This window comes from Enhydra lutris, unplaced genomic scaffold (genome assembly GCF_002288905.1).
Source record: "Enhydra lutris kenyoni isolate GAN:26980312 unplaced genomic scaffold, ASM228890v2 scaffoldscaffold34, whole genome shotgun sequence".
NCBI classification, from domain to species: domain Eukaryota; kingdom Metazoa; phylum Chordata; class Mammalia; order Carnivora; family Mustelidae; genus Enhydra; species Enhydra lutris.
The window spans coordinates 24622953-24649872 of record NW_019154118.1 but is presented as its reverse complement, the minus strand read 5'-3'; the positions used below and the strand labels follow the sequence as shown (position 1 = coordinate 24649872).

The 26920-nt window shown below is 38.0% G+C and overlaps 1 protein-coding gene across 1 annotated transcript in view; it reads right to left on the bottom strand.

Annotated features, from left to right (window-relative positions):
• Positions 1 to 1918: 1918 nt before the first annotated feature.
• Positions 1919 to 26920, bottom strand: part of LOC111153969 (chromosome unknown C11orf65 homolog) — a 44767-nt gene continuing 19765 nt past the window's right edge. Inside the window, exons 3-8 of the mRNA XM_022513326.1 lie at positions 23961 to 24014; positions 23626 to 23826; positions 22122 to 22252; positions 13497 to 13667; positions 4308 to 4363; positions 1919 to 2070 (exon numbers count right to left, since the gene is read on the bottom strand). Of these exons, the coding sequence (XP_022369034.1) occupies positions 1919 to 2070; positions 4308 to 4363; positions 13497 to 13667; positions 22122 to 22252; positions 23626 to 23826; positions 23961 to 24014 (765 nt within the window). The remainder of the gene's footprint in view (positions 2071 to 4307; positions 4364 to 13496; positions 13668 to 22121; positions 22253 to 23625; positions 23827 to 23960; positions 24015 to 26920) is intronic.

Below are 26920 nucleotides of genomic sequence, written 5' to 3'. Positions count from 1 at the left end.
AAACACTATATGATTTAATTTATATGAGGTATCCAAAAACTGTAAAACAAACAAAAAAATAAAAGTTTAAATACAGAGAACAAACGGGTGGTTGCCAGAGGACACGTGAATGGGGGTTTGGTTAAAATACATGAAGGGGGGTGTGCCTGGGTGGCTCAGTGGGTTAAAGTCTCTGCCTTTGGCTCAGGTCATGATCCCAGGGTCCTGTGATCAAGCCCCATGTCGGGCTCTCTGCTCCTCGGGGAGCCTGCTTCCTCCTCTCTCTCTGCCTAACTCTCTGCCTACTTGTGATCTCTCTGTCAAATAAATAAATAAAATCTTTTAAACAAACAAACAAACAAAAGATACATGAAGGGGATTAAGGGGCACAGACTTCCAGTTATTAAATAACTCAAGGAGATGGAAAGTACAGCATAGGAAATATAGTTAATGATCTCATAAAATAATGTTGTGTGGTGACTATAGTTATCATAGTGAGCAATGGTCATAGAGTTGTCAAATGAGTATCTTGTGTTCCTGAAACCAATATAACGCTGTATGTCAATTATATGTCAGTAATACATTTCTAATTTTAAAATACATTTATATTTTACATTTTATTTTATATAAATATGAAAAAAGAGAAAAAACAGTTTCTTATAAATTATAGTTTGCCTTAGCTATTACCCTCCCAGGTATTTCCCAAGAGAAATGAAACCATATGTACCCACAAAGACTCACACAAGAATGTCCAAAGCAGCTTCATTCATAATGACCCCAAACCGGAAACAACCAAATGTCCATCAATTGGTGAATCCCAAATTGTGGGATAGCCGTACAACGGAACATTAGTCACTAAAAAAGGAATGAACTATGGATATGTGTCAAGAAGGATGAATCTCAAAAGCATTATGCTAAATGAAAGAAGCGAACCAAAAAAAGACTACTGATGGAATCATTCCGTTTATGTGACGTTCTAGCAAAGGAAGAACTGTAGTGATTCAAAGGAGATCAGTGGTTTCCAGCGGCTTAGGGTGAGGTGAGTGGACCGACTGCAAGGATGCACAATTTGGGGGTGATGGAAATGCTTTATGTCTTGAATGTTATATTTACATGAATGTATACATTTGTCTAAACTCCAATGGAACACTCAATATGGGAAACTCTATCTCAAAAAATTATATCACAATAAATCTGATTTTTTTTCTTAAATATAGAGTAGATCCTCTGAATGCTGGTTTTTGTTTTTGTTTTTGTTTTTGTTTCAGTACTCAAGGACACAAGCCTCTAGTCAGTTGGATTATAGACAGATTTGTAAAGATACAGTGTGGAAAGTGGGATGATGAGTAGTAGGAAAGGTTGCTTCTGAGAACACAGAGTAATTCAGACTTGGAGGATGTGGGAGACCCAGCAGGTACCTCCACTCCTTTACTCCTCTCCTGTGGAAGCTGAAAGACAGATTTTGCTTTCTAGCTTCTTTAGCTAAGGGTGCCCCTGTGGCCCAGTTTCATTTCAAGGATGCCTTAGGTGTCAAGGGCTGGGGTTTCTGGTAGGGCTTTGGTTTTCCTGACAATAGGAGAACTTATCACATTGTCCCATTTCCTTTTTTTAAGTGGAAAAAGAGCTCTGCCTGACATGAATGCACAAATAAAGAATGCTTGAGGTAAAGAAGAAAATCAATCTGAAGATTTTTTTGCACCTAAATGTATTTATTTAAGTGGGATTGTTAGAATACAAGGAGTAATTTCTACATTTTCATGACCATTGGATTCAGTCTGATGTCCTATTTCTCTTTAGGCTTCCTTACTTAATTGAGCTACACAGATTCTGTGCCCAAAAAAATGCAAGTCATCCCGGACAGAATAAACTCTCTCTTGACTATAACCAATAGAATCCGGGCTTGAAGGGCTATAGCTCAGAAAAGCAGAGTACTTCATTTTTATATTCCATAAGTAGAATCAGGTGTTAGTCTAGTAGAATTTGACTTTTTATAAATATTTCCATCTAAATTATCTTCTGGTGTTCCCATTTTCTCCTCTGATATATCTGCATAGTCATATCTTTTTTTCCATGGTTGCTCAAGTGTGTAACCTAAAGAGAAATGACAAACGTTTAGAAGGATGTCAGATATGACAAGGTGTAGACTCATTCAATATGTCTCTATCCACCAGACCAGGTCTCTTTCACAGTCTTTCTCACCACTCTTAGAGCAGATACCTCTGTATCTTACTAAGCCAGAAATGTCTCAAATTTCCCAGTTCATCTACTTCCGACACCATCGTTGTCCATCTCTACTACAGGCTCTGCAGGATCTGGGTGTGAGGTTTGATCTACTACTAAGTAGCGGTATAATTTGGGGCAGGTTACTTAACCTCATCTGTAAAATGGGAAGAGCAATGGCACATACGTAGCTCAAAATTTCTACGAGAATTAAGTGTGAGGGCGCATGTAAAGAACATAATAGTTAGTTGGGCATTCGGCTGATGCTCCATAATTAACTATTAGCCAATAAATGAAGAGAAGCCTTTTCTCTCCCTAGAGCTAGAAGTTTCTTATCTTCTCTGGATTTGATTTCCTTGTGCTTCTTGGAGAAAGGGCACACAGTGTCTCCTCTTCTTCCACGCCAACAGCTTCAGTGTGTCACCTTCCACTGACTGCACTGACAGGGCAAGTCCCCCTACTTAATTTTCACTTGATTTTATGCTCCTTCCAATTGCCATGTTATAACTTTCCTTCTTTTCACAGTAAACTCTTTTAACTCAGTATTTATATTCTCTGCTTCAACTTCTTATTTGTCATTCCTCGATATTCTTTTATCTACCACTGAGAACCTACCAGGTGCTACAGGTTGGGGATTCATATCAAACAGACAAATCCCTGCTGTCAAGTGAAGGTCGTTACCAAAAACTGCTCTCTAGCAGGCCATGGACTGATTAAACCTCTCAAGTGGAAACCACAGAGCATTTCTGAGGACCAGGCAAGAGGCTGGTGATGCAGGGTGTGGGGGAGGGGCAGAGCAGGACATGAGAAGGGTGGAAGGCAAGTCAGGGCCAGAAGGCCATGACAAAGTTACGACTGTATTCCAAGCACAGTGGGAAAGTATGAAACAGCAGAGGTGCTCATCGTTAGGAGTGTGGTTTCTAAAGCCAGCCTGCCTCCGTTCAAATCCTCGCCCTCACAGGAACTGACTGTGTGACTTGAGCAAGTAACTTCGTATCTTGCTTATCTGTAAAATGAACCTTGTCTCGTTGAGCTGTTCTGAAAATTAAATGAGTTAATTTTATAAAGCACTTTAAGACAGCACTTCCACATAGTCACTGCTAAAGAAGAGTTTGTTAAATAAATGTTTTAACTGTACTGACTTAAATCTGTAAAAGATCACTATAGTGTGGGCAGTGCCCCGGGGGGTTGTCAGTTCGGAGGCCGTTGGTTGGTGGCCGTGAGTTGGGAATAGGTAGGTTAAGATGAACAGCGGCTAACATTTACAGAGCACGTACGTGTGCCAGGCACTATTCTAACTCTTCACAGGTGTTATCTCTCATTACCTCACAACAACCGATGAGCTAGGTACTGCTGTTCTTCTCATTTTACAGATGAGGAAACTGAGTCAGTAACTTCCCCAGTACCACACAGACATCAAACGGCAGAACCAAGAATCAGAACCAGGCAGTCTGAATCAACGTTCCACAACTGTAACCTACTGCCTCTCGCTGATGATCGCAGGACAGAATCCATACATTCAGATTATACAATACCCACAATTAGGCTTGAGCTATGTTAGAATTCCTGATATTTCTAGGACATGAGAATATGCTTCCTCATAGGCTATCACTTTCAGCTTCTCAGCACTGTGGACCACTGGCAGGACAAGTGGCATAGAACCTAAAAAATATTTCTAACGTTAAAAAAAAATTTTTTTAAGTAGGCTCCATGCCCAACGTGGGGCTTGAACTCGTGACCTCGAGATCAAGAGGCACACGCTCTAACAACTGAGCCAGGCAGGCACCCCTATTTCTAACATTTTGAGGCATTTGTTTTGCCAAGTGAAGTCTGCTCGTTAAAAGTAATTACCATGAGAGAAGCAACTTTTCAAAAGGAGGATTCATTTTTTTAAACCATTTTATCCAACCTAAATAAGATGAAAATTTTCTTCTATTCCCAAATAATAAGCTTACATGTAAAGGTAAAAAGGACTTAGCAAATTCATCTCTGTCTATATACTGTGCAAGGTGCTGAGATGTAGGTGCTTAGAAATGTGTGTGTGTGTGTGGAATGTGTCATTCTGTTCACAAGAATTCCCCATAAAAGTATTGCTAAAAATCACCTACTTTTGAAGTTATCTGAAGAGTTGCTTGTAGCAATTTCCTTCCAGTTGGCAATATACCTAAGCACATTATATGGGCATTCATTAAATTAAATCGATGTATTAGTAATAAATTGATCTATTAGTACCTGTTAGATTACTTCTAAAATTTCACTTTCTCTATGAAATATTGGATTGATGGTGACAAATGCACAGGTTCAAATGTTTAATTCTCATGACTGTTCCATCTCTAGCTACCTCCCCGTATGTAAGACAACCCCTAAAACAAGGTGTTGGAGGAGGAATAAAAATGGTGCATCTACCCTCTACCATAGTCATGCCCTCTGATCTGCCTCCAGCACAACTTTTCTCATTCTATCCCGTTCCACTCCTGCAACGTCATGTCCTCAGTTAACTTCTAAAAGTACCGAAAGAAAATTCTTTGGGAGGAAAAAAGGGGGAAAAGAACAACAACAAAAAACTTTCTCCTTGGTTCTGGACTGTCAGACTTACGGTCTCTGTCATGTCAGCGGAAATCTAAAGTGTGTGCTTTATGATCTTATTAGATAGAGTAAGGGTGCTATCTTTGCATGTCTGGTGAACATAAGAAATTACGTTAAAGTCAAGCACAATTTTTGGGCTGCCACCTCTCTTCCCTAAACAGAGAGACTGAATTAGGGAGACAAAGGCAGCCCAAGAAGACATGGATAGGGAAGGATAAGGCACAATGAGCTACAGAGATGAGGCAGAGCTTTAAAGAGGCAGGTTTCCTGTGACTTATCCTATTTCATCCCTTTTCCCAAGCCTCTGAAATCAGGTAAGCAGTTGGTTGCACCCAAAAAATCAAGTACGGAGGAGGTCCCAACAGTTGCTGACAAGGGACCTGGCAGAGAAAAAAATGAGAATTCTGAATTATGTAATTCAGAAAAACGCTGTGATTTTTTCAAGTATTTATTTGTTCCTTTTGAATTGTTTTTATACTTTTGTTGACTATGTGTTTGTCCGTTTTGTTATAGGAAAGTATATACTATCCAACAGTAGTTAATTATAACAAAGCATTGTTTCTAAGTTGGCTCCTCCTTGTCACTACTACCTATTGCTGCTCCAAGAACTTTGTTCCATGATCTTCACCAGGATGCTGCTGAGTCACTGCCACATGAAAAAGATTCAGGAAAACAGCAGGCAGTGTAACCCCCTCCAGGATCTTTTAGTAGACAATTCAATCTGGCTTCATTTTAAATTTAGGCAAATACTGTCTTCAGTGGTCACCCTCCTCAGAGGAGCACTATGAAATGTTGGATGTCCATTATCCTGCTTCCTTGGATTTATATACCAAAGGGTTTTCATTCTACTTTCAAGAAACCAAGATAACCTCCAATCAATTGTTTGCTACGACCTGACAGTCTGGGGCACGAACATATACCGTATTTAAGGCTGATCACTAACCCTGCTCTACCTGAGATTAGGACATGAATTTATTTAGTTGCATAAATTTTTTTTCTCATAATGTACATAACAGCTGTAACCAAGAAAAAATTTAAGTTTTACAAACAGAAGCAACAATGTAATGAGAGTATTACCATGCTGATCTGTCTTTCTCACTAAGATACTTTTGGAAATTTTTACAGAATAAAGTGTATGTGGAATCTATAGTGAACCCCTCAAAAGTATAAATTTAACACCTTAATGGCCCAGGAAAACTCCCTGACCAGAGAAGCCAAAAACCATGTCTTAGATATCAAAGGAGCAGCTTCAGATATAGAAACTACCCATAACACACAAAGGCAAAGAGCTTTCACCAACAGGATGCCCAGAATATCAGAAGACTAAGATAACCCAGCAGCTGACCACTGAACAAGTTACGTCAAAATTCACTTGCGGTCTGAAAAATATGAAGACTCTGGAAGAGGAACAACCATCTTGATAGAGAATATGACCCTGAAACCCACCAGGATAAATGCCAGCAGCAGGCACAGTAGCCATCATGTGGGTGATTTAATCATGACAATACAAGGACTGTTTTACATTCTAAGTGCCTATAGCGACGTATCTCTGGATACTGCAGAAGGGCAACAGCACTCCTCAGTAACCTTGAGTCCTACAGTTAAGTTGACTCTATCTATTCTTCAACGCAGTAACAATATTATTCTCAGATGATACTGCTGCAACCAGAAGATGTCCATGATGGTTTCCAGGGGAGTGTCCATCTGTCACACAAGGGGCTAGCACACAACATTTCTGGGAAGAAATTGGTTTGTATCACTGAACATCAACATTCAACACATTTATGTCATTCTAATGGTCTATTGAAAGGTGTCCACAGATTTCCACTATCAATTTTATTGAAGGGAAAAATGTCAGACGCTGAACTTCTTAACAAACAAGGTGTTATCAAGACAACTACAAATATCTAGATGACTATGAAGGTCTAACAGAGAGTACACTGTGGAGACCATAAATACATTGCGAAAATGGTGCTTATACCTAACTCCTGCCATTAGTAGGGAAAGGTGTTTGCAAGTTTGGTCTTCCCTGAGATAATCAGTAGCCTGAGTTCAGTCATGTTACTGAAATATTCCAAATAATCATGCTGGATTCCTTTGAAAATTTGTTGTCCAGGATTCCACAGAAAAAGTTAGAACAGATGAATACCACTAAAGAAAACAAACCACAAAGGGAGAAAGCAAGAGAACAAGAACAGAAAAGAACTACAAAAACAACCAGGAAAAAATTAGCAAAATGGCAATAAATGCACACCTATCAATAATTACTTTAAATGCAAATCAGCTAAATACTCCAATCAAAAGATAGAGGGTGACAGAATGGATAAAAAAACAAGAACCATCTATATTCTGTTTAAAAGAGATCACTTCAAAATAAAGACACATACAGACTGCTGGTGAAGGCATGGAGTAATGCAAATGGAAGCCGAAAAAAAGCCAGAGTAGCAATATTTATATCAGACAAAACAGACTTTAAAACAAAGACAGTAGCCAGAGACAAAGAATGGCATTACATAATGATGAAGGGATCAATCCTACAGGAGGATATAACAATTGAAAATATCTCTGCACACAACAAAGAAGCATCTGGCAAATGTTAACAGATATTAAGGGAGAAACCGACACTTATATAATTATACTAGGGGATTTTAACATTGCATCTGTGTCAATGGACAGATTACCCAGATAGAAAATCAATAAGAAAACAGTGGCTTTGAGCAACATATTAGATCAGATGAATCTAACAGATTTATATAGAAAATTCCATCCAAACACAGCAGAACACATATTCGAGTGTAGATGGAATATTCTCTAAGACAGATCACGTTAGGCCAAAAAACCAGGCCAGAAAATAAATCTCAATAAATTTAAGACTGAAATCATATCAAGCATCTTTTCTGACCACATCAGTATGCAACTAGAAATCAATTACCAAAAACCCCCACCAAAACAACAACAAAAAATTCACAAACGCATGGAGGCTAAACAATATGCTACTTAATAACCAATGGGTCAACAAAGAAATCAAAGAAGAAATAAAAAATATGGAGATGGGTTGCCTGAGTGGTTCAGCCAATAAGCATTTGCCGTTGGCTCAGGTCCTGATCCCAGGGTCCTGGGATCGAGCCCACATCAGCCTCCCTGCTCAGTAGGAGGCCTGTTTCTCCTTCTCACACTCCCCCTGCTTGTGTTCCCTCTCTCACTATCTCTCTATCAAATAAATAAATAAAATCTTCAAAAAAAATACATGGAGATAAATGAAAATGATTCCACAACAGTCCAGAATCGATGCGATGCAAAAGCAGTTCTAAGAGGGAAAGTTTGTAATGATACACACCAAACTCAAGAAACAAGAAAAAATCTCACATAACCCAAACTTACACCTAAGGAACTAAAAAAAGAAAAAAATTAGTCCGAAGCTAGTAGAAGGAAAAAAATAAGGATAAGAGAGGAAATAAATTACATAGAAATTAAAAGAACAATAGAAAGGATCCATAAAACCAAGAGGTGGCTCTTTGAAAAGAATCAATAAAATTGATAAACCTTTAGCCAGTCTCATCAAGAAAAAAAGAATAAAATTAGAAACAAAATTGGAGAAATTACAACTGACACCAAAGAAATACAAAAGATTATATACCAACAAATTGGACACCTGAGAAGAAATGAATAAATTCCTAGAAACACATGAGCTTCTAAAACTAAATGACGAAGAAATACAAAAAATTGAACAGGTCAATCACTCTTAATGAAACTGAATCAGTATTCAAAAAAACCCCAACAAAAATCCAGGATCGGGGCACCTGGGTGGCTCAGTGGGTTAAAGCCTCTGCCTTTGGCTTGGGGACCGGCCCATGTCAGGCTCTCTGCTCAGCAGGGAGCCTGCTTCCCCTCCTCTCTCTCTGCCTGCCTCTCTGCCTACTTGTGATCTCTGTCAAATAAATAAATAAATAAAATCTTTTAAAAAAAAAATCCACGATCAGATGGCTTTACAAATGAATTCTACCAAACATTTAAACTACAAGATACCTAGAAATAAATGTAACCAAAGAAGTAAAGGATCTGTACTCTGAAAACTATAGAACACCTGTGAGAGAAATTGAGGAAGACACAAAGAAATGGAAAAACATTCCATGCTCATGTACTGGAAGAACAAATATTGCTAAAATGTCTACGTTACCCAAAGCAATCAACACGTTCAATGCAATTCCTATTAAAATACCATTAACATTTTTCATAGAGCTGGACAAACAATTCTAAAATTTGTATGGAACCAGAGAAGACCCTGAATAGCCAAAGGAATGTTGAAAAAGAAAACCAAAACTGGTGGCATCCCAATTCCAGATGTCAAGCTGTATTACAAAGCTCTCATCATCATGATAATATAGTGAGGCAACAAAAACAGACAAGTAGATCACTGAAACAGAACAGAGAACCCAGAAATTGACCCTCAACTCTATGGTCAACTAATCTTCAACAAGGCAGGAAAGAACATCCAGTGAAGAAAAGACATTCTCTTTAACAAATGGTATTGGGAAAATTGGACAGCCACATGCAGAAGAATGAAACTGGACCACTTTCTTACACCATACCAAAAATAGCTCAAAATGGATGAAACACCTAAATGTGAGACAGAAATCCATTAAAAGTGTAGAGGAGAACACAGGCAGCAACCTCTTTGACCTCGGTCACAGCAAATTCTTGCTAGACATGTCTCCAAAGATAAGAGAAACAAAAGCAAAAATACCTATTGGAACTTCAAGATAAAAAGCTTTGCACAGCAAAGGTTAACAGTCAACAAAACTAAAAGGCAACCTATGGAAGATATTTGCAAATGGCGGAACAGATAAAGGGCTAGTATCCAAGATCTATAAAGAGCTTATCAAACTCCACACCCAAAAAAAACCAAAAAAAATCCAGTCAAGAAATGGGCAGATGACATGAACAGACATTTCTCCAAAGAAGACATCCAAATGGCCAAGAGACACATGAAGAAATGCTCCACATCACTCCTCCTCAAGGAACTAGAAATAAAAACTACAATGAGATACCATCGCACACCAGTCAAAATGGCTAACAACTCAGGAAACGACAGATGTTGCCAAGGATGCGGAGAAAGAGGAAGGAACCCTCTTATACTCTTGGTGATAAACTGGTATAGTCACTCTGGAAAACAGCATGGAGGTTTCTCAAAAAGTTACAAATAGAGCTACCCTACGACCTAGCAATAGCACTATTGCACTACTAGGTATTTATCCAAAGGATACAACCATAGTGATTTGAAGGGGCACATGAACCCCAATGTTTATAGCAGCAAAGTCCACAGTAGCCAAAATACAGAAAGAGCCCAGATGTCCATTGACATATGAATGTTTAACAAAAATATAGTGTGTGTGTACACACACACACACACACACACGCGCGCGCACAAGAATACTACTCAGCCATGAAAAAGAATGAAATATTGCCATTTGCAATGACATGGATGGAACTAGAAGGTATTATTCTAAGCAAAGTCAGTCAAAGAAAGACAAATACCATATGATTTCACTCATATGTGGAATTTAAGAAAACAGATGAACACAGGGGAAGGGAAGGGAAGGAAAAATAAAATAAGATGAAAACAGAGAGGGAGACAAACCATAAGAGACTCTTAACACATGGAACAAACTGAGGGTTGCTGGAGGGGAGGAAGGTGGGGGGATGGGGTAACTGGGTGATGGGCATTAAGGAGGTCACTTGAAGTAATGAGCACTGGGTGTTATATGCAACTGATGAATCACTAAACTGTACCTCTGAAACTAACAATGCAGTGTATGTTAATTAAATTGAATTTAAATTAAAACATTTAAAAAGTAAAGAAAGAAGATTTAATACTGATTCTTATCAAACTGTTCCAAAAAACAGAAAAGAAAGCTTCCAAATTCATTCCATTAGGTCAGCATTACACTGATGCCAAAACCAGTCAGACACCACAGAAAAACAAAACAAAACAAAACTATGGGCCAATTTATCTGATGACACAGGTGCAAAAATCCTCAACAATATATTAACACACTGAAGGCAATAATATTAAGAGGATCATCCACCACAATCGAGTGGGATTTAGTTCAGGGATGCAAGGGTGGCTCAATATTTGCAAAACAATCAATGTGATACATCACATTAACACTAAGAAGGAAGAAAACCATATGATCCTCTCAATAGATGGTAAAAATGCATTTGACAAAATACAATATTGTTCATGATAAAAACTCTAAACAAAGTAGGTTTAGAGGGAACATACCTCAATATAAAAAAGCGTATATATGAAAAACACATAGCTAACAATGGTGAAAACTGAGCTTTTCTGATAAAATCAGGAACAAAGTAATAATGTTCACTCTCACCACTTTTATTCAACATAGTACTGGAAGTCCTAGCCACAGCAATCAAACAAGAAATAAAAAGCATCTAAATTGGTAAGGAAAAAGTAAAACTGTCATTATTTGCAGTTGACATGATACTACATATAGAAAACCTGAAAGACTCCACCAAAAAGCTATCAGAACTCATAAGTGAGGTCCCTGGGTGGCTTAGTCGGTTAGGCATCTGACTCTTTTTTTTTTTTAAAGATTTATCTATTTGAGAGCAAGCGAGCACAAACAGGAGCATAAGCACAAGCACGAGTGCAGGGAAAGGGGCAGAGGGAGAAGCAGGCTCCCTCCCTGCAGGGAGCCAAACACAGGGCTCAATCTCAGGACCCCAGGATCATGACCTGAAATGAAGGCAAACGTTTAACCAACTGGGCCACCCGGGGGCCCCTCAGCAACTGACTCATGATCTCAGGGGTCATGAGCTTGAGCTTCATGTTGGGCTCCATACTCAGGAGCCTAGAAAAAAGGGATAAAAAGAATCTGTACTTGAGGAACTACAGAACACTCATGAATGAAATTGAAGAAGACACAAAAAGATGGAATACCATTCCATGCTCTTCCAATGCTCGGTAGAATAAACATTGTTAAGATGTCTATACTGCCTAGAGCAATCTATACTTTTAATGCCATTCCGATCAAAATTCCACCAGTATTTTTCAAAGAGCTGGCGCAAATAATCCTAAAATTTGTATGGAATCAGAAGAGACCCCGAATTGCTTAGGAGACGTTGAAAAAAGAAAAACAAAACTGATGGCACCACATTACCTGATTTCAAGCTTTACTACAAAAGCTGTGATCACCAAGACAGAATGGTATTGGCATAAAAAAAGACACATAGACCAGTGGAACAGAGTAGAGAGCCCAGATATGGACCCTCAACTCTATGGTCAAATAATCTTCGACAAAGCAGGAAAAAATATACAGTGGAAAAAAGACAGTCTCTTCAATAAATGGTGCTGGGAAAATTGGACAGCTATATGTAGAAGAATGAAACTCGACCATTCTCTTACACCATACACAAAAATAAACCCGAAATGGATAAAAGACCTCAACGTGAGACAGGAATCCATCAGAATCCTAGAGGAGAACATAGGTAGTAACCTCTTCGATATTAGCCACAGCAACTTCTTTCAAGATATGTCTCCAAAGGCAAAGGAAACAAAAGCAAAAATGAACTTTTGGAACTTCATCAAGATCAAAAGCTTCTGCACAGCAAAGGAAACAGTCAAGAAAACAAAGAGGCAACCCATGGAATGGGAGAAGATATTTGCAAATGACAGTACAGACAAAAGGCTGATATCCAGGATCTATAAAGAACTTCTCAAACTCAACACACACAAAACAGATAATCATGTCAAAAAATGAGCAGAAGACATGAACAGACACTTCTCCAATGAAGACACACAAATGGCTAACAGACACATGAAAAAATGTTCATCATCACTAGCCATCAGGGAGATTCAAATTAAAACTACATGGAGATACCACCTTACACCACTTAGAATGGCCAAAATTAGCAAGACAGGAAACAACATGTGTTGGAGAGGATGTGGAGAAAAAAAAGATGTGGTAGATACACACACACACACACACACACACACACACACACACACACACACACACACGGTGGAATATTACTTGGCCATAAAAAATGAACTCTTGACATTAGTGAAAATATGGATAGAGATAGAGGGTATAATGCTAGGTGAAATAAGTCAGACAGAGAAAGACAAATACCAAAGAATTTCACTTTGTGTGGAATCTAAGAACTAGATTTTGTTTCTAAAAAGCAAATGAACAAAAAAACCACCAGACTCTAAATATAGAGCACAGATGTTTGTCAAAGGGAGGTGGGTGGCAGAATAGGTAAAACAGATAAAGGGGATTAAAAGATACAAGTCACAGAGATGAGAAGTACAGCACTGGGAATACAGTTGGTAATACACATAGTAAAGTTGTGTGGTGACAGATGGTGATTGTATTTATCATGGTGAACACTGAGCTATACACAGAATTGTTGAATCACTATTTATAGACCTACAACTCATATAACATTGTATGTTAATTATACTTCAATTTAAAAAAAAGAATACCTAAGTCTAATTTTTTTCTACTTTTATATCATCTTTTTATATTCTTCCCTCATCTCTTCTTTTTTCCTAGACAAACAATACTCTTTCTTTTTTTCTTTTTTTTTAAGACTATGTTTGTGGGCCCAAGATTCGAAGCAGAGGTGGGAACATCAGAAACACACATGGGGCCTGCCCTTGCTCCCCAGGAAAAGCAGAAAGCATTTACTCATCGAAGTTCAGGGCATTTGTCCAGTTCAGCACTTCATCCACTTCCCATTCCATCACTGAATCTAGTCCACCGCTTTCGACAGCTCTCATGAGCCCCTTGGTTGCTGTGTGAATTAAATCTAGAGTTTTACGATTTGTTGACTTAGCCTCTAGGTTTCCTGCATAGTACCTAAACGGAGAAAGGAAGGGAGACATCGATCTTGTGAACCCGGTCATTACTAGTAGATGCAGTTAATAGATATATTGTTGCTGTGAAGCCATTTACATATTAAACCACATTTTCACCCGATTTACTTAAATACATCCAAACCAATTCAATGTGATGGGATGTTTTGGGGGTAAAAAAGAATCAAAAGAAAGAGAAAGTAAGCAACTGAATCAACCACATTACCCGGTAAAGCCTCATTTCAAAACCACCCCTCAGCACACTGCATTGCTATGATACAATGAAAAACCAATTAAATCACTGAATCACAAAATTGGAGTCAAAGGATCTTGGAGATCAGATGAGTAACCTTCTCGTCTTTCAGGAGAGAGATTAAGTCCTAGAAGACAAGGTCATGTGGCTAAAGGCTGGTAAGGGCTGGGAAAGTGGAGGGGAACAGGAGAGAGAGGGAGAGGCAAAGGGAAGAGAGATGGTAACACCCTCTTTTGTGTCAGGTACTTTTCATACATTATCTTGTTTAATTCTAAAAAGACACAGCCATTTGTGACAGCTGTTTTTACTCCCATTTTATGGGTGAGCAAATGGGGAGGTGGAGAAGTTAAGAAATTGCTCAAGATCATGTAAGCAGTAAACAGATGTCAGAGCCCGTATTCGAATGTGACTCCAAGCTAAGACTTCTTCGATGGCACTGTTCTGTCTCATGTCCTGTCTCATGCATCAGTGAGTACATCTAACACACGTGAGCTGAGTGAGTAGAGACAAGTCAGCAGTCTTTACCAAGAATATTAGAAAATAGCATTTATTCTTTTGTTTTTCATTTTAGGATCTATATTGGCATTCCATTTTAAAGTTAACCTATGCTGAAACTGTTTTCATTTATTAAATCAACACAGAGCAGGAAGCGGCACGGTGGTCATGTAGGGCTAGGTGGCTCTGATATCCAGCCATTTGGCCTTGAGTCTTGCTTCTGTGATTTATTTACTAGCTCTCTGACCTTTCCAAATAACCTAGTCTTCTTGGGCTTCAGATTACCTTAAAATGGTAATCATCATATCCTCTTCTCAGCATTCCAGAAGCGTTTAGAAGTGTGAATCTTTATGAGGCATTCAAAACTATGACTGGCACATAGGAAATATTCAATAAAAGAAGGCTTACAAGTTCCTGGATGGTAAGGGGTCTGACAGTAACAAGGTATGTCTCTGCCTTCATGAAGTTTCTAACTTTTTCAAATAGTTAACAATCCATGAGAGCTACTTTCATAGAAGGAGAAACATGCCTCTTGATTTATATTAGTTAGCAAGAGCACAAATTTTAAGAAAGTATATTTCACAATTTTTCTATAGTTCTTCATTCACTTACTCATGTAATAAATATTTATCGACTGTCTACCATTTGCAAAGCATTGTGTACAGAGGTGGGATTCCTCCGTGGAACTTGCAATCTTCTACTCTATATTTCCTGAACATAATAGGCACTCAAAAAAATATATACTAAATGAATGAATGATGGTACCCAATGGCCCAGGTTTATTAACAAATGCTGATGCCACAACAAAAATGTATTTAGAAATCAGAAACTTCTGGAAGGCTAGAGGTGAGCACATTTTTTATGAGTTCTTTCATGTTTTATATTCCCAAATATACACTTGTGATTAGATTCAGACACCTGGATGATATTTCTTTTTTCTTTGGCAACAGTGATTTAAAAGTTCAGGTATCAATTTTTGTTCTCATCAAGGATATACAGGAAAAGGATGAATTTTAAAGAGAATTATAATACTTATTCCAAGAATTTAATTCTGTTTTAAACATTAGTCACTATTTATAGTTAAGGGGGCTAGAACAGTAATCAAACAACGATAGGCTAGCAAGTAGAACAGAACTTCAAATATAATAGTAACCAGAAATACAGATCACTTTATAACCTTAACTTGTTTTATAAAAAATGGTATTTAAAACAAAAACAATATAAAATTTGGCTGTAAAGGTAATGTTGCAATATATCCATTTTAAAATGATCTCTTATTCTAAGATAGAAATTTTAAAGAGAAAAAAATTATAAAAATGTCTTTCTGAATATACCAACAGGGAGAGAAGTTAAAATGCAAAAGACCTACTAAGAATCAAAGTTTAAACTGGAAAAGAAGTCAAGAAGAGCTAAGATCTGTAGGACACAGGAAAGGAATATAAAAAACACACTTTTTTTTTTACTTAAGAGAGAGATTAAAAAATACGAAGATTTTGTTTATTTTGTTCACTGCGGATTCTCAGCAAAGGTCGGTAGAGGATGCCATCAGTGAACAAAGCACACCAAGTAACGTTTCTCCTTCACCCCCTGCAACCTTACATAAAGGAAACATTACAACCACATCCAGCCATAAGGACTGAATGCCTGACTCGGTCGCTCGCTCACTCAATTCATTCAACAAAAAACACGTATTCGTTAAGCATCTACTATGTCTACAGCCCTGTGCTGACAAATAGATCAGAGTCCCTGTTCTTCAGGAGCTCAAAGTGTGGAAACGGCAGACCAATATGAGGAGATTTGCAAAAGTGTGACAACTGAGTATTTATATATCTGTGAAGGCACCTCCAAAAAAAGTGCCAGTGCCTAGCTAAGTCAGGGCAGGCTTCAGAAGGAGATGTTTGAGCCACATATCAAAAGGTGAAAGCTGGAGCGCCTGGGTGGCTCAGTGGGTTAAAGCCTCTGCCTTCGGCTCAGGTCATGATCTCAGGGTCCTGGAATCGAGCCCCGCATGGAGCCCCGCATCGGCCTCTCTGCTCAGCAGGGAGCCTGCTTCCCTTCCTCTCTCTCTCTGCCTGCCTCTCTGCCTACTTGTGATCTCTGTCAAATAAATCAAATCTTAAAAAAAAAAAAAAAAAAAAGGTGAAAGCCTTGTTGCCATGGAATCGAGCCAGAAAAGAGCAACCTGGGGAGAGGGACTATCATGTGGGATGTAGGGACAGTGAGCCCCTAATATGTTTCAGGTAAGGAAGGGATTTAATCTGTTTTTGAGACATGGCATTAATGTTTACACAGAGATGGCAAAAGACTAGAGACAAAGAGAGCAAGCAGAAGGACTCTGCCTGTGAAGTAGAGACGAGAGCACTGAGAGCTCCAGTCGGGGAGGGACAGGCATGCCAGACTTGGGAGAGTGTTTAGAAGTAGAACTGATAAGACTTTATGACAGATGACACATGGGAGCTTTTGAAAGGTAAGAAGTCAAGGCAAACCCCTACATTTCTGGCTTGGATGACTGGGTAAATGATGGTATCATAACCTGAGGCCAAGAGGAATATGTAATAGAAACAATTTTTATGATGAGAAATATAAGAAATTCAGTGTTAGACCAGCTGAGTTTGAGATAGAAATGTCTGTGTAATTAGAAATACAGAGCTCAGTTATGGATGAGGATTGTTTTGAGAGTAAACAGAGGAAAGGAAAAAAAAAGAAAGATTATTGTTCATGTGCATTGGCTTATTACCAGGTGTCCTCCCCACCCCACCCCACCACCCCCCACCCCACCCCATGCTATGCCTGGGCTTCAGCAAATCATACAAATGTTCCGTCAATGCCAGCTGCTTCCAGTGATGGTACACACGGTGCATGTATTTTGTTGTTCTGAGTCTAGTACTACACTTCCTGTACTGTACATGGGCCCCTGGTTAGAGGCAATGTTGAATGGAACAAAATGATGATGGATAAGGCTTCTGTGATAAATGGTACTGCTGACCGAAGTAACGCAAGCAGAGAAATCAAACACACATCCAGAATGCTTGTCTATCACTGCGAACACGAAGAGATGCCACCTGACGGTGAAGGGACTAGTCAGCCTGCCACCAGGCAGCCAGCACGCTGTCGGAGGCAGAGCAATGGCTTTTGCTGTCCAGTCAGCTGAGACTATGTAGTGGTAACAACCTCAGTGAGGAAAAGACCAAGTTTAGGAGTCTGTATGCAGCCTCCATCCCTGCACCCACGGCCGCCTTGTGCACGGCTCCACTGGGCAGCCACTGAGGTGGTCAGTGAGAAACGGACATCCACAGGCTGGGTCACCTTGTCCATCTGAATACTTAGCGCTTTCTGCCTCTTGGGCCCTTGGGAGGGCACTCACAAGGACACAAACATACGCTATGCCCATTATGAGTATACCTGCCCCAGATCTAATTCCAATTTCCCCATTTAATCCCACCTAAGTGCCTAATCAGCGGAGAAGCTCTCAGTTACTGCCCACAGACAATAAGGTTCCTGTCTCAAGCTGTTTCTCCTTTATATATGAAGTAGAAAACCGGTTGTGCTCACTGGGAGGACAACCTTTGACCATTCTCTGAGCCTACTGGGGGGCTGTAATCTAGTGACTGTCCATATTGGATGTTGCCAGAATCCTGTGCTGATCCCTGGTGAATTAGACCTAATATATTCTCCTCTGTTAGCTGGCCGCAGGGGACTCCCCATGAAGCCGAAGGCACGCAGAAAAGCAGCACCCATACGGCTTAAGTGGGTGTGGAAGGACTCCGGGCCGCCTGCTCATACAGCTTACCACAGCCCTCCGGACCTTCTCAGACCCATTCTCTTTTGCACTTCATCTACTTTGTACTGAGATGATGCTGTATACTCTCAGCTTTATGGTTCACTGGATTAGATAAAACCCAGGTCAGCTCATAATCACAGAGCACTTAGAGTCCTACTGCCAAGCATCCAGTCTCTCCCACAGCCCAGTAGCAGAACTGGAACTGATTTTCAAATTTAAAATAGAGGTTGGCAGAAGAGGGCATTATGTTACTCCTAAACCCTCTGTGCTGAGATCCTCTTATTACAAAAAGCCCCATATAGTATTTCACTGTATGTCCAATACTGTTGGGACTGCTTGGCCCTAAAGGCCAAGTGGGAGGACCGTGACCACGCTGTGGACCTGCTACCATGTTCGTTCTTACACCTTGTCCCACTGGAGCCCAGCAGCCTCATTAGGTTACCACGAAAACAGGCTGGAGCAGCACACCCCAATGCGGCACGTTTAGCTTCCTAAATCCAGAGACGCCCTGTAAGTGCTGTGTGCCTTCAAGACAGACATGCCAACGTACTGAAACTTGTCTCTCACTTTAGAAAGGATATCCCAAAATGTCCATAAGCTTTAGTCATGTGGCAAACCCTTAGCATTTTGCAAAATTCTCTCTCTCCCTCTGGTGTGCATTTGTCCTATGAAGTCATCCGGGGAGTTATTTCTGCTCACTGCATCTGATTAGTGTAAGGTCACCAGTGCAAGGACAGGCATGATGGTCTGTGGGAATGGAGATGTATGAGCCCCTAGGGAAAACAGCAGGAGAGCAGACACAGCTCTGAGAATAAGAAGGAAAGGCACATCCTCTTCTTTCCATGTAAATGCAAACTGCCTCTCTTTCTGCTTGCTGGCTGGGATGGGAAAGAACATGCGTCAGGCCAATAGCAGCATCCCAGGGGCCAGGGGCTGTCCTGACTTGCTGCATTAGAGGAAACGCTTCTGGAAGCTTAGCTGCGACCCCTACCACTTCAGAGTTCCATTATTCCCAGCAAACTAAAGGTACCAATTCCACTACAGCTCTCCCCACTGTCATTTTTATAGACCGCTCTCCCCACCGGTCTATAAAAACAGCTACCATGGAGTTCATCTAGAACTCTGCAGCTCCTCTCATGTATTAGTGACTTGATGAGAACTGTCTTCTAGGGCCTGGGGTTATAGCTAGTGGGTAGCTGAGTAGACTGCACATGAGAGGAACAAAGACATGCATTCCTGAGACCAGAAATCCTTTTCTCTACAGTACACCAGAGGAGGGCAGGCATTTGCAATGGTAGAGCTTCGGCTGAGTTCAGGCTTTGATTAATCAACCAGACAATTTAACATCATTTCTGCATCTCAAGCCAACACATTGAATTCATAATCCTAAATGAATGTGATCATTATCAGTAAATTTAACCCAATCATCTTCTGATCTCACAACCTGAAAATCCACTCTCACATGTTTCCAAGGCTCCTATGAAAGGTTGGTAAATTCTTGTAAGCCTTTTGATTAATAAGCAATCTGCTCCTGGACTAGACCTTGACCTCTGTGTCTGGGCTGTTCTGAGACAGAACTCTCCCCGTGGGCTGGAGGCAACGTGCAATGTTCGTGGGAGAATGCTGAGGAGAAGCAGCATGAGCACATGCAGCAACTATGCCAGGTGCAGGGGCTGGAACGCTTTTATGCAGAGAAGGCCTGGGTCCCACAGAACAGGCAGGAAGAATTTCCACCACCAACAGGGGAGTTTTAAGTTCAAAGTTCTCAGCCTTGTCCATGCCTGCCCATATGCCCCCATCCCAGGTCTCTGGGTTCCACTTCCTCACCACTCATGCCCTTACCTTAGTGCCCAGGACCTGAGAGCATTAAGTACTTGCTTGCATTGTAAGCACTGTAACCCTACGACCCTTACAACTGGGCTGCCCCCAACTCACCCTGCAGGAACGAGAGATGAAGAACTACTTTATCAAGGTTTTCTGAATGTCTGCACATGTTCTTATAAAAATCAATGGATGAACGGATAAAGAAAATGTGATACACACACAAGAATATTATCCAGCCATAAAAAAATGAAATCTGGCCATTTGCAGTAACACAAATGGAGCTTGAGAGCATTATCTAAGTGAAGCAAGTCAGACAGAGAAAGATAAAATGCCCTACGGTCTCACTTACATATGGAATCTAAAAATACACAAGCTCACAGATAAATAGAATAGAATAAATAATAAATAAATAGAATAGATTGGTGACTGTCAAAGGTTGGGGGGGTGGACAAAATGGGTGGGGGGGTCACAAAAGTTTTTACAACTTTACTGAGGTATAGCTGATGTACAGTAACATATCTTTAAACAGAACATGAAGAGTTTTGACATAAGTATACACCTGTGACTCCATCACTATAGTAAAAAATGAACATTTCCATCACCCCCCCAAGTTCCTTGTGTCCCTTTCTCATCCTTTCCTCCCTTCATTCCCCTAAACCCCTATCTCCAGACAACTACTGACAACTATTCACATATATATACATGAGTAGTTTTATATATATATATATATATATATATATATATATATATATATAAGTATATATACATACATATATATGTATGTATATATATCTCGCTAATGGTTTCTTCCTGTCTATGGCTTGTCTTTTTTTTCCTCAAGATTTTATTCAAATTCCAGTTAGCTAATATACATGTAGCTTGTCTTTTTATTTTTTTAAGTGTCTTTCAGAGAGCAAAAGCTTTTAACTTTGATGAAGTGTAATTTGACAACTTTTTTATATGTCATGCCTTCTGTGTCCTACATAAGAAATTTTTGCCAGAACTAAGGTTACTAAGATTTTCTCCTTTGCCTACTTGTAGGTATTTTATGACCTTAGCTTTTATATTAAGATCTGTGATCTCTTTTGAGATATAAAACTTTACATATATGGTGTGAGAGATAAGGGTCAACGTTCATTTTTCTGTATTTAAATATCCAATCCATTGAAAAGAATATCATTTTCCAATTATATTGCCTTAGCACCTGTGTTAAAACTCATCAGTGTACATGTGTATCCATTTTTCTCAACTCTTGATTCTGTACTATTAACCTATGTCTATATTTATGCTGATAATATAATCTCTTGAGTATAGTAGCTTTGGAGTAAGTCTTGGAATCAAGTAGTATAAATTCTCCAAATTTATGTTTCCAAAATTGTTTTTGGCTAAACTAGTTCCTATGCATTTCCATAAAAATTTTCAAATCAACTTGCCAATTTTCCCCCAAATCTTGCTGTAACATTTTTATTGTGACTGAACTAAATGTACAAATCAATCCGGAGACAATGGACATGTTAACAATATGGAGTCTTCTGACCCATGACCACCTTGTATCTCGTGAATATCTTGTGAATTTTACATAATTTGGGATCCTGGAGTTTTTGTATTACTTTAAATATCTGGGGGATTTGTTCTGTGTATGGAGTGAAGTAAACTTGTAAACAATTTGATGTTTTCGCTTGCTATTAACATTTGTTAGACATGTACAGAATGACTTTTAGTGTAATCCATACAGGTCAGGGTCTTAGGGCAAAAAGAAGGGTTAAGAAGGGTACAGAGTGGATCTGGAGGGCCAAATAAAAGTTATTTGGTATATAAGAGTAAATGCTTATTTTCGTATCTGATATTCCAATAGGCTGTAATTTCCTTGAGGTCAAAGACAACATGTCTTTCCCCATTTATATCCTAGAGATTAACAGTATCTCACACATAGCACACATTTGTTAAATGTTTGCTTTCTATGCATTTTTAAAAACAGAACTGTAATCTTACATTTTCTTTGAAAAATAGCATGTAGTCATTTTAATAGTGATAGCATTTTTTAAAAGAACTTAAAATAGGATATATTTAGTAAGTCTAACTATTTCATCAACTTTTCAACTTACATTTTCCTCATCCATTCTATCTTTCTAATTTTTCTTTTCTTTTCCATATCTTGCCTTCTCTTCAGTTTAGAGAAATGGAATTCGATTTCTTTTTCTTCTCCTACCTCTGCATTTTCAGTAGACATCCAAAACTATTGAGGAAATGAAAAATGAGTACACAAAGTGCTGAGATACTGATTGTGAGGTTATCTGGTTACAGAGAAGAATTTCTGTGAGTTCAGTAGGAATATGTCAAGGTAGAAACAGAGGAGTGAATACACCCCTTTTAAGGTACTTCTTATGATACCATGGGTGAGTTGCACATTGCACTTTCAAAGGCACATGTTACAGAAAGACTAACAAAGCACTCGTAACTTGAGGTACATAAGAACTACTGGTTGAACAGATAAATGCATAGACATACTCCAGTACTCTTTTTGTTTTTCATAACAGACCTTACCTACTATTTGTGCTGTTGACTTCTGAAGACTCTAATTCTCAAGGAGTACAGGCACCCTTCAAGAACAGTCTCATCATTACGCTCCAAAACTTTGTGGTTTCCCTGTGTGACCTGCTATCCTAACCAGTTGTCTGTTTTCTTACTTTGAAGTCATTTCCTCTTCTTTACCACATACACATTAAAGAAAAAGGAGGAGAGTTTGCTATCCCCTGTAACACTGTGTATCTGTCCCTCTTAAAGCACAGACTTACAGCACTGTACTGAAATATTCTTTTTACTTGACTCTCTCCTAAATTAAAAAGGAAAAACACTTGAGGGGAGAGACTATTTTATCTACCATTGTATCCCTAGCATCTAGTACAATGCCTGACATACAGTTGGTATGCAATAAGGTTTGTTGAATGAATGTATGAACTCACACCTTGATCATTTTCACTTTTTAGTATACTTAATATATCAATTCTATAATCTGCATACCAGAGACTAAGGACCTGAATGAAGATATGAGCCCAAAGAGACATCTAGAGCTGTAGAACCTGATTATATTAACCTGCAAAATGTAAGCTTACAAACATCCTTAGAATCTCCACAGAAATGACATTAAACCTGGGTGCCTATGGAAAAGTCCCTAAATCAGAACCATGTACAGTTAAAATCATTCCATTCAGTTAATGAGGACATATTAAAGTTCCAAACACCATGACGACCCAAATTACTTCCCACTAGTCCCTGCTGTTACAAGCTCTATAAGAGAAAACATTATATTTTTCTCAAGAATTCCCAGCTCTAGTCCAAGGATTAATTAATATAGATTCAACAACATTTTCAAATTTGCTTTGTTATCTGGGTCTAAAGATGACCCAGATCAAAGCTGATTACTAAAAGCAGAGGTACAGAAAAAAAAGATATACTGCTGATCTTGAAGTATTATTAGTAATCTGGTAGTTAATGTCATCACTTTTTATCAAATTATCAAAATTTATTGTTTTAAAATTAATTTTCAAGAAGACAAATGAGTTTCTAAATATATAAGAGTCAAAATTATTAATATTTCTCTTTTCTTACTGTATCGGTGACAGGCCTCCAGCCATTGTTTTCTACACGACGATACCAGCCACTATGATTCTCTTCCTGAAGATCATCACTTTTAATATGAGATGTATATTTTGATGGAAGTTTTGTATAATTTCTAGGGCTATTAGCACACAGATCTTCAATATGTCTATGAGTGAAAATTTTATAGTATATATCAGGTGGAAATTTAACCTGTATATGAAGAAGTTCAAAGGACCATTGTAATCTAATTACCAAAAAAATGGTTTACATTTTTAAAATTACATCTTTTAAATTTCACATAAATATGCTTTAAAACTATCAAATAAGAATTCATCCATACTTACACCACCTAATCTGAATCGTACATGAACGCCAGCAGCAGCATCTAGAAGCTCTGCCTATAAAAAAATGTATTACTCTTCAACACTGTATATATTAGTTCACTACTTCTGACTCTATCATGTTAAAATAGTTGCTGAACATATATTATTTATGAAATAGATCAAATAAACCTCAAATAATTATTTTTAAATTAAAAAATATTTTAAGATTTAATTTCTTACAGCATCCAATAAATAAAACATCTTCCATGAAAACTGGAAAAATGATACCAAATTGTGTTTATTTTCTGTGCAACATTTAAGTATAAAAACCAACTGATATGTTATTCACAAGACAGAAATTTTACATAAGTCCTCAAATACATGATTTACATATTAAATATTACTTTATTGGTAAATTCAGGGAAAAAATTATGGTTGGCTAATTTAACACCAAATGACCTTTCCCAACTAGCTTTTGTTAGGTCAAAAATACATGTTTAAATTTTATAAGAATTGTATATTACTGGTCTTCTAAATTTTAGTGCCCTGTACCAAATGCAAAGTAGAGAAAACAATTTTGGGTCCTCAATCAGAAGACAATTTGATCTTACCTCCTGATAATATTAAATTAGATGAGAAAATACATGTTATCCTAAATCATTCATGTAAAGCCTGAAAGACCACACGAAGTTTTGCACAATTTTCTCCTGACTAAAGAATGTATATACACATGTATACATATATAGGATCACAATTCAAACATGAAAAATACATTTTATAACAGGATCTAAAACTTTTATTTATAAAATTCATAAAATTTATGCAGGTGATGCTTGAACAACATGGGTTTGAAGTATGCAGGTCAATTTATATGAAGATGTTCTATAGTACAGTACTGTAAAAGTAATTTCTCCTCCTTAAGATTTTCTTAACATGTTACTTTAGCTTACTTGAATGTAAGAATAAAGTATGTAATACATATAACTCATAAAATATGTGTTAATTGACTACTTATGTTATTAGTAAGGCTTCTGGTCAACACTATGTTATTTGTAGTTGACTTTTTGGAGAGTCACAAGTTACATACGGACTTTCCACTGCATGGCAGGGGTGGGGGGGTCACTGTCCCATCCCAAAATTGTTCAAGGGTCCACTGTATATAATTTTTAAACAAAATTCACTATATATATACTTTTATCTCCACTAAAGTAGGCAAATCCTAAGTGTACAGCTTCATGGATTTTTTTCTTTCCTCTTTTAGTCAGTTAGGGTGAGAGGATTATCATGTCAATCCAATCAGAAATTGAAGTGGGTCAAGCATGGATTATTGCTTTAGTAATTCATATCTGGTCTGTCCATTTCTAGTTTTTCCCTACTTCTCAGAGGTGGTCCTGGCAAGTCTCTATCCACTCAACTACTAAAGCCTATGGGAAATCCAGGTGTACTTTTGGGAAGATTTGAGTTTACTTCTTTATCCTTTGACCATTTACAAACTCAGATGGGGATGAGAGCTGGCTGGGTATTTGAGGCACTTCCCTTCTTTTTAGCATGACTTTGTCTCCTAACCCCATTGGAAATTTTATTTAGTGGAATAGCATTATTTAAAGTGGACTTATACTAGTTGTAAATACTCACAGCAAACTCTAGGGAAACCAAAAATTAGTAAAAAAGAGGTATAATTGATATACTGAAAGAAAATATAATCATATAAAATGCTCAATTAAAGCCAGAGAAGGCAGAAAAAGAATATGAAAAAAGAAACAAAGAACAAGGGCAAGAAATTTATTGCTTTCCATTGCTGAAAACATTAACAAATATGTTAGATATCAATCACTATATTAAATATCAATGGTCTAAATATACAAGGTGAAAGGCAGAGACTATAAACATAGATTAAAAAAATAAGATCTAACTGTATGTTGTCTATAAAAAATATTTTAAATATAAAGACACAGACAGGTTAAAAGCAAAGTTATGGAGAAACATAACATATTCACTAACACCAACTAAATGAAAACTGAAGAGCTATATTAATTTCAGAAAAAGCTGAATTCAGAGCAAGGAAAATTCTTAGTGATAAAGAGGAGGATTACATGATGATAAAGTGGCCAATTCTCTTTGAAGATATAACAATTCCTAAAGTATTTATGCCTGACAAGAGAATATCCAAATATGCAAGGCACTATAAGAACTGGAGAAATCCACTATTATAGTTGGAGAATTTCAACACCTCTCTATCAGTAACTGACATATTCAGTAGACAGAAAAATCATTAAATCCATTATGAAACTGAACAACACTTGTTGTAACCACCTAGACCTGACATTTCTAAAACACATTATCCAACAATAGCAAATACACATTCTTCTCAAGCTCATATGGAACATTTACTGAGATAGAACATGTTATGGACCATAAAACACACCTTAACAACTGTAAAATAATAGAAATTATACAAAGTATGATCTCAGTTGCCAATGGAATTAAATTAGAAATCAGGAACAGAAGGATAGCTGAAAAGGCCAGAACTTGGAAATTCAACAATACACTCTTAGTAACAAATAGATCAAATAAGAAGTCTCAAGAGAAATTTCCAAATATTTTGACTTAAGGGAAAATGAAAATACAGCTTATCAAAATTCATGACATGCAGAGGCAATGGTGCTTAGAGGAAAATTTATAACACTGAATAAATATATTTGAAAACAAGAAAGACCTGAAATCAATATTCAAGACTTCCATCTTAAGACTCTAGGAAAAGAAAATTAAATCAAAAGTAAGCAAAAGAAAAGAAATAATAAAAGCTAAAGCAGAAATCAGTGAAATCAAAATAGGAAACCAATACGAAAAATAAAAGAAATTAAAAGCTAGTTCTTTGAAAAGATCAATAAAATCAGTAAGCTTCTGACCAGGAAAACGAAGAAGAAAAAAGAGAGAGAGGGAAGACACAAATGACTAAAATCAGAAAAGAGGGGCTATCA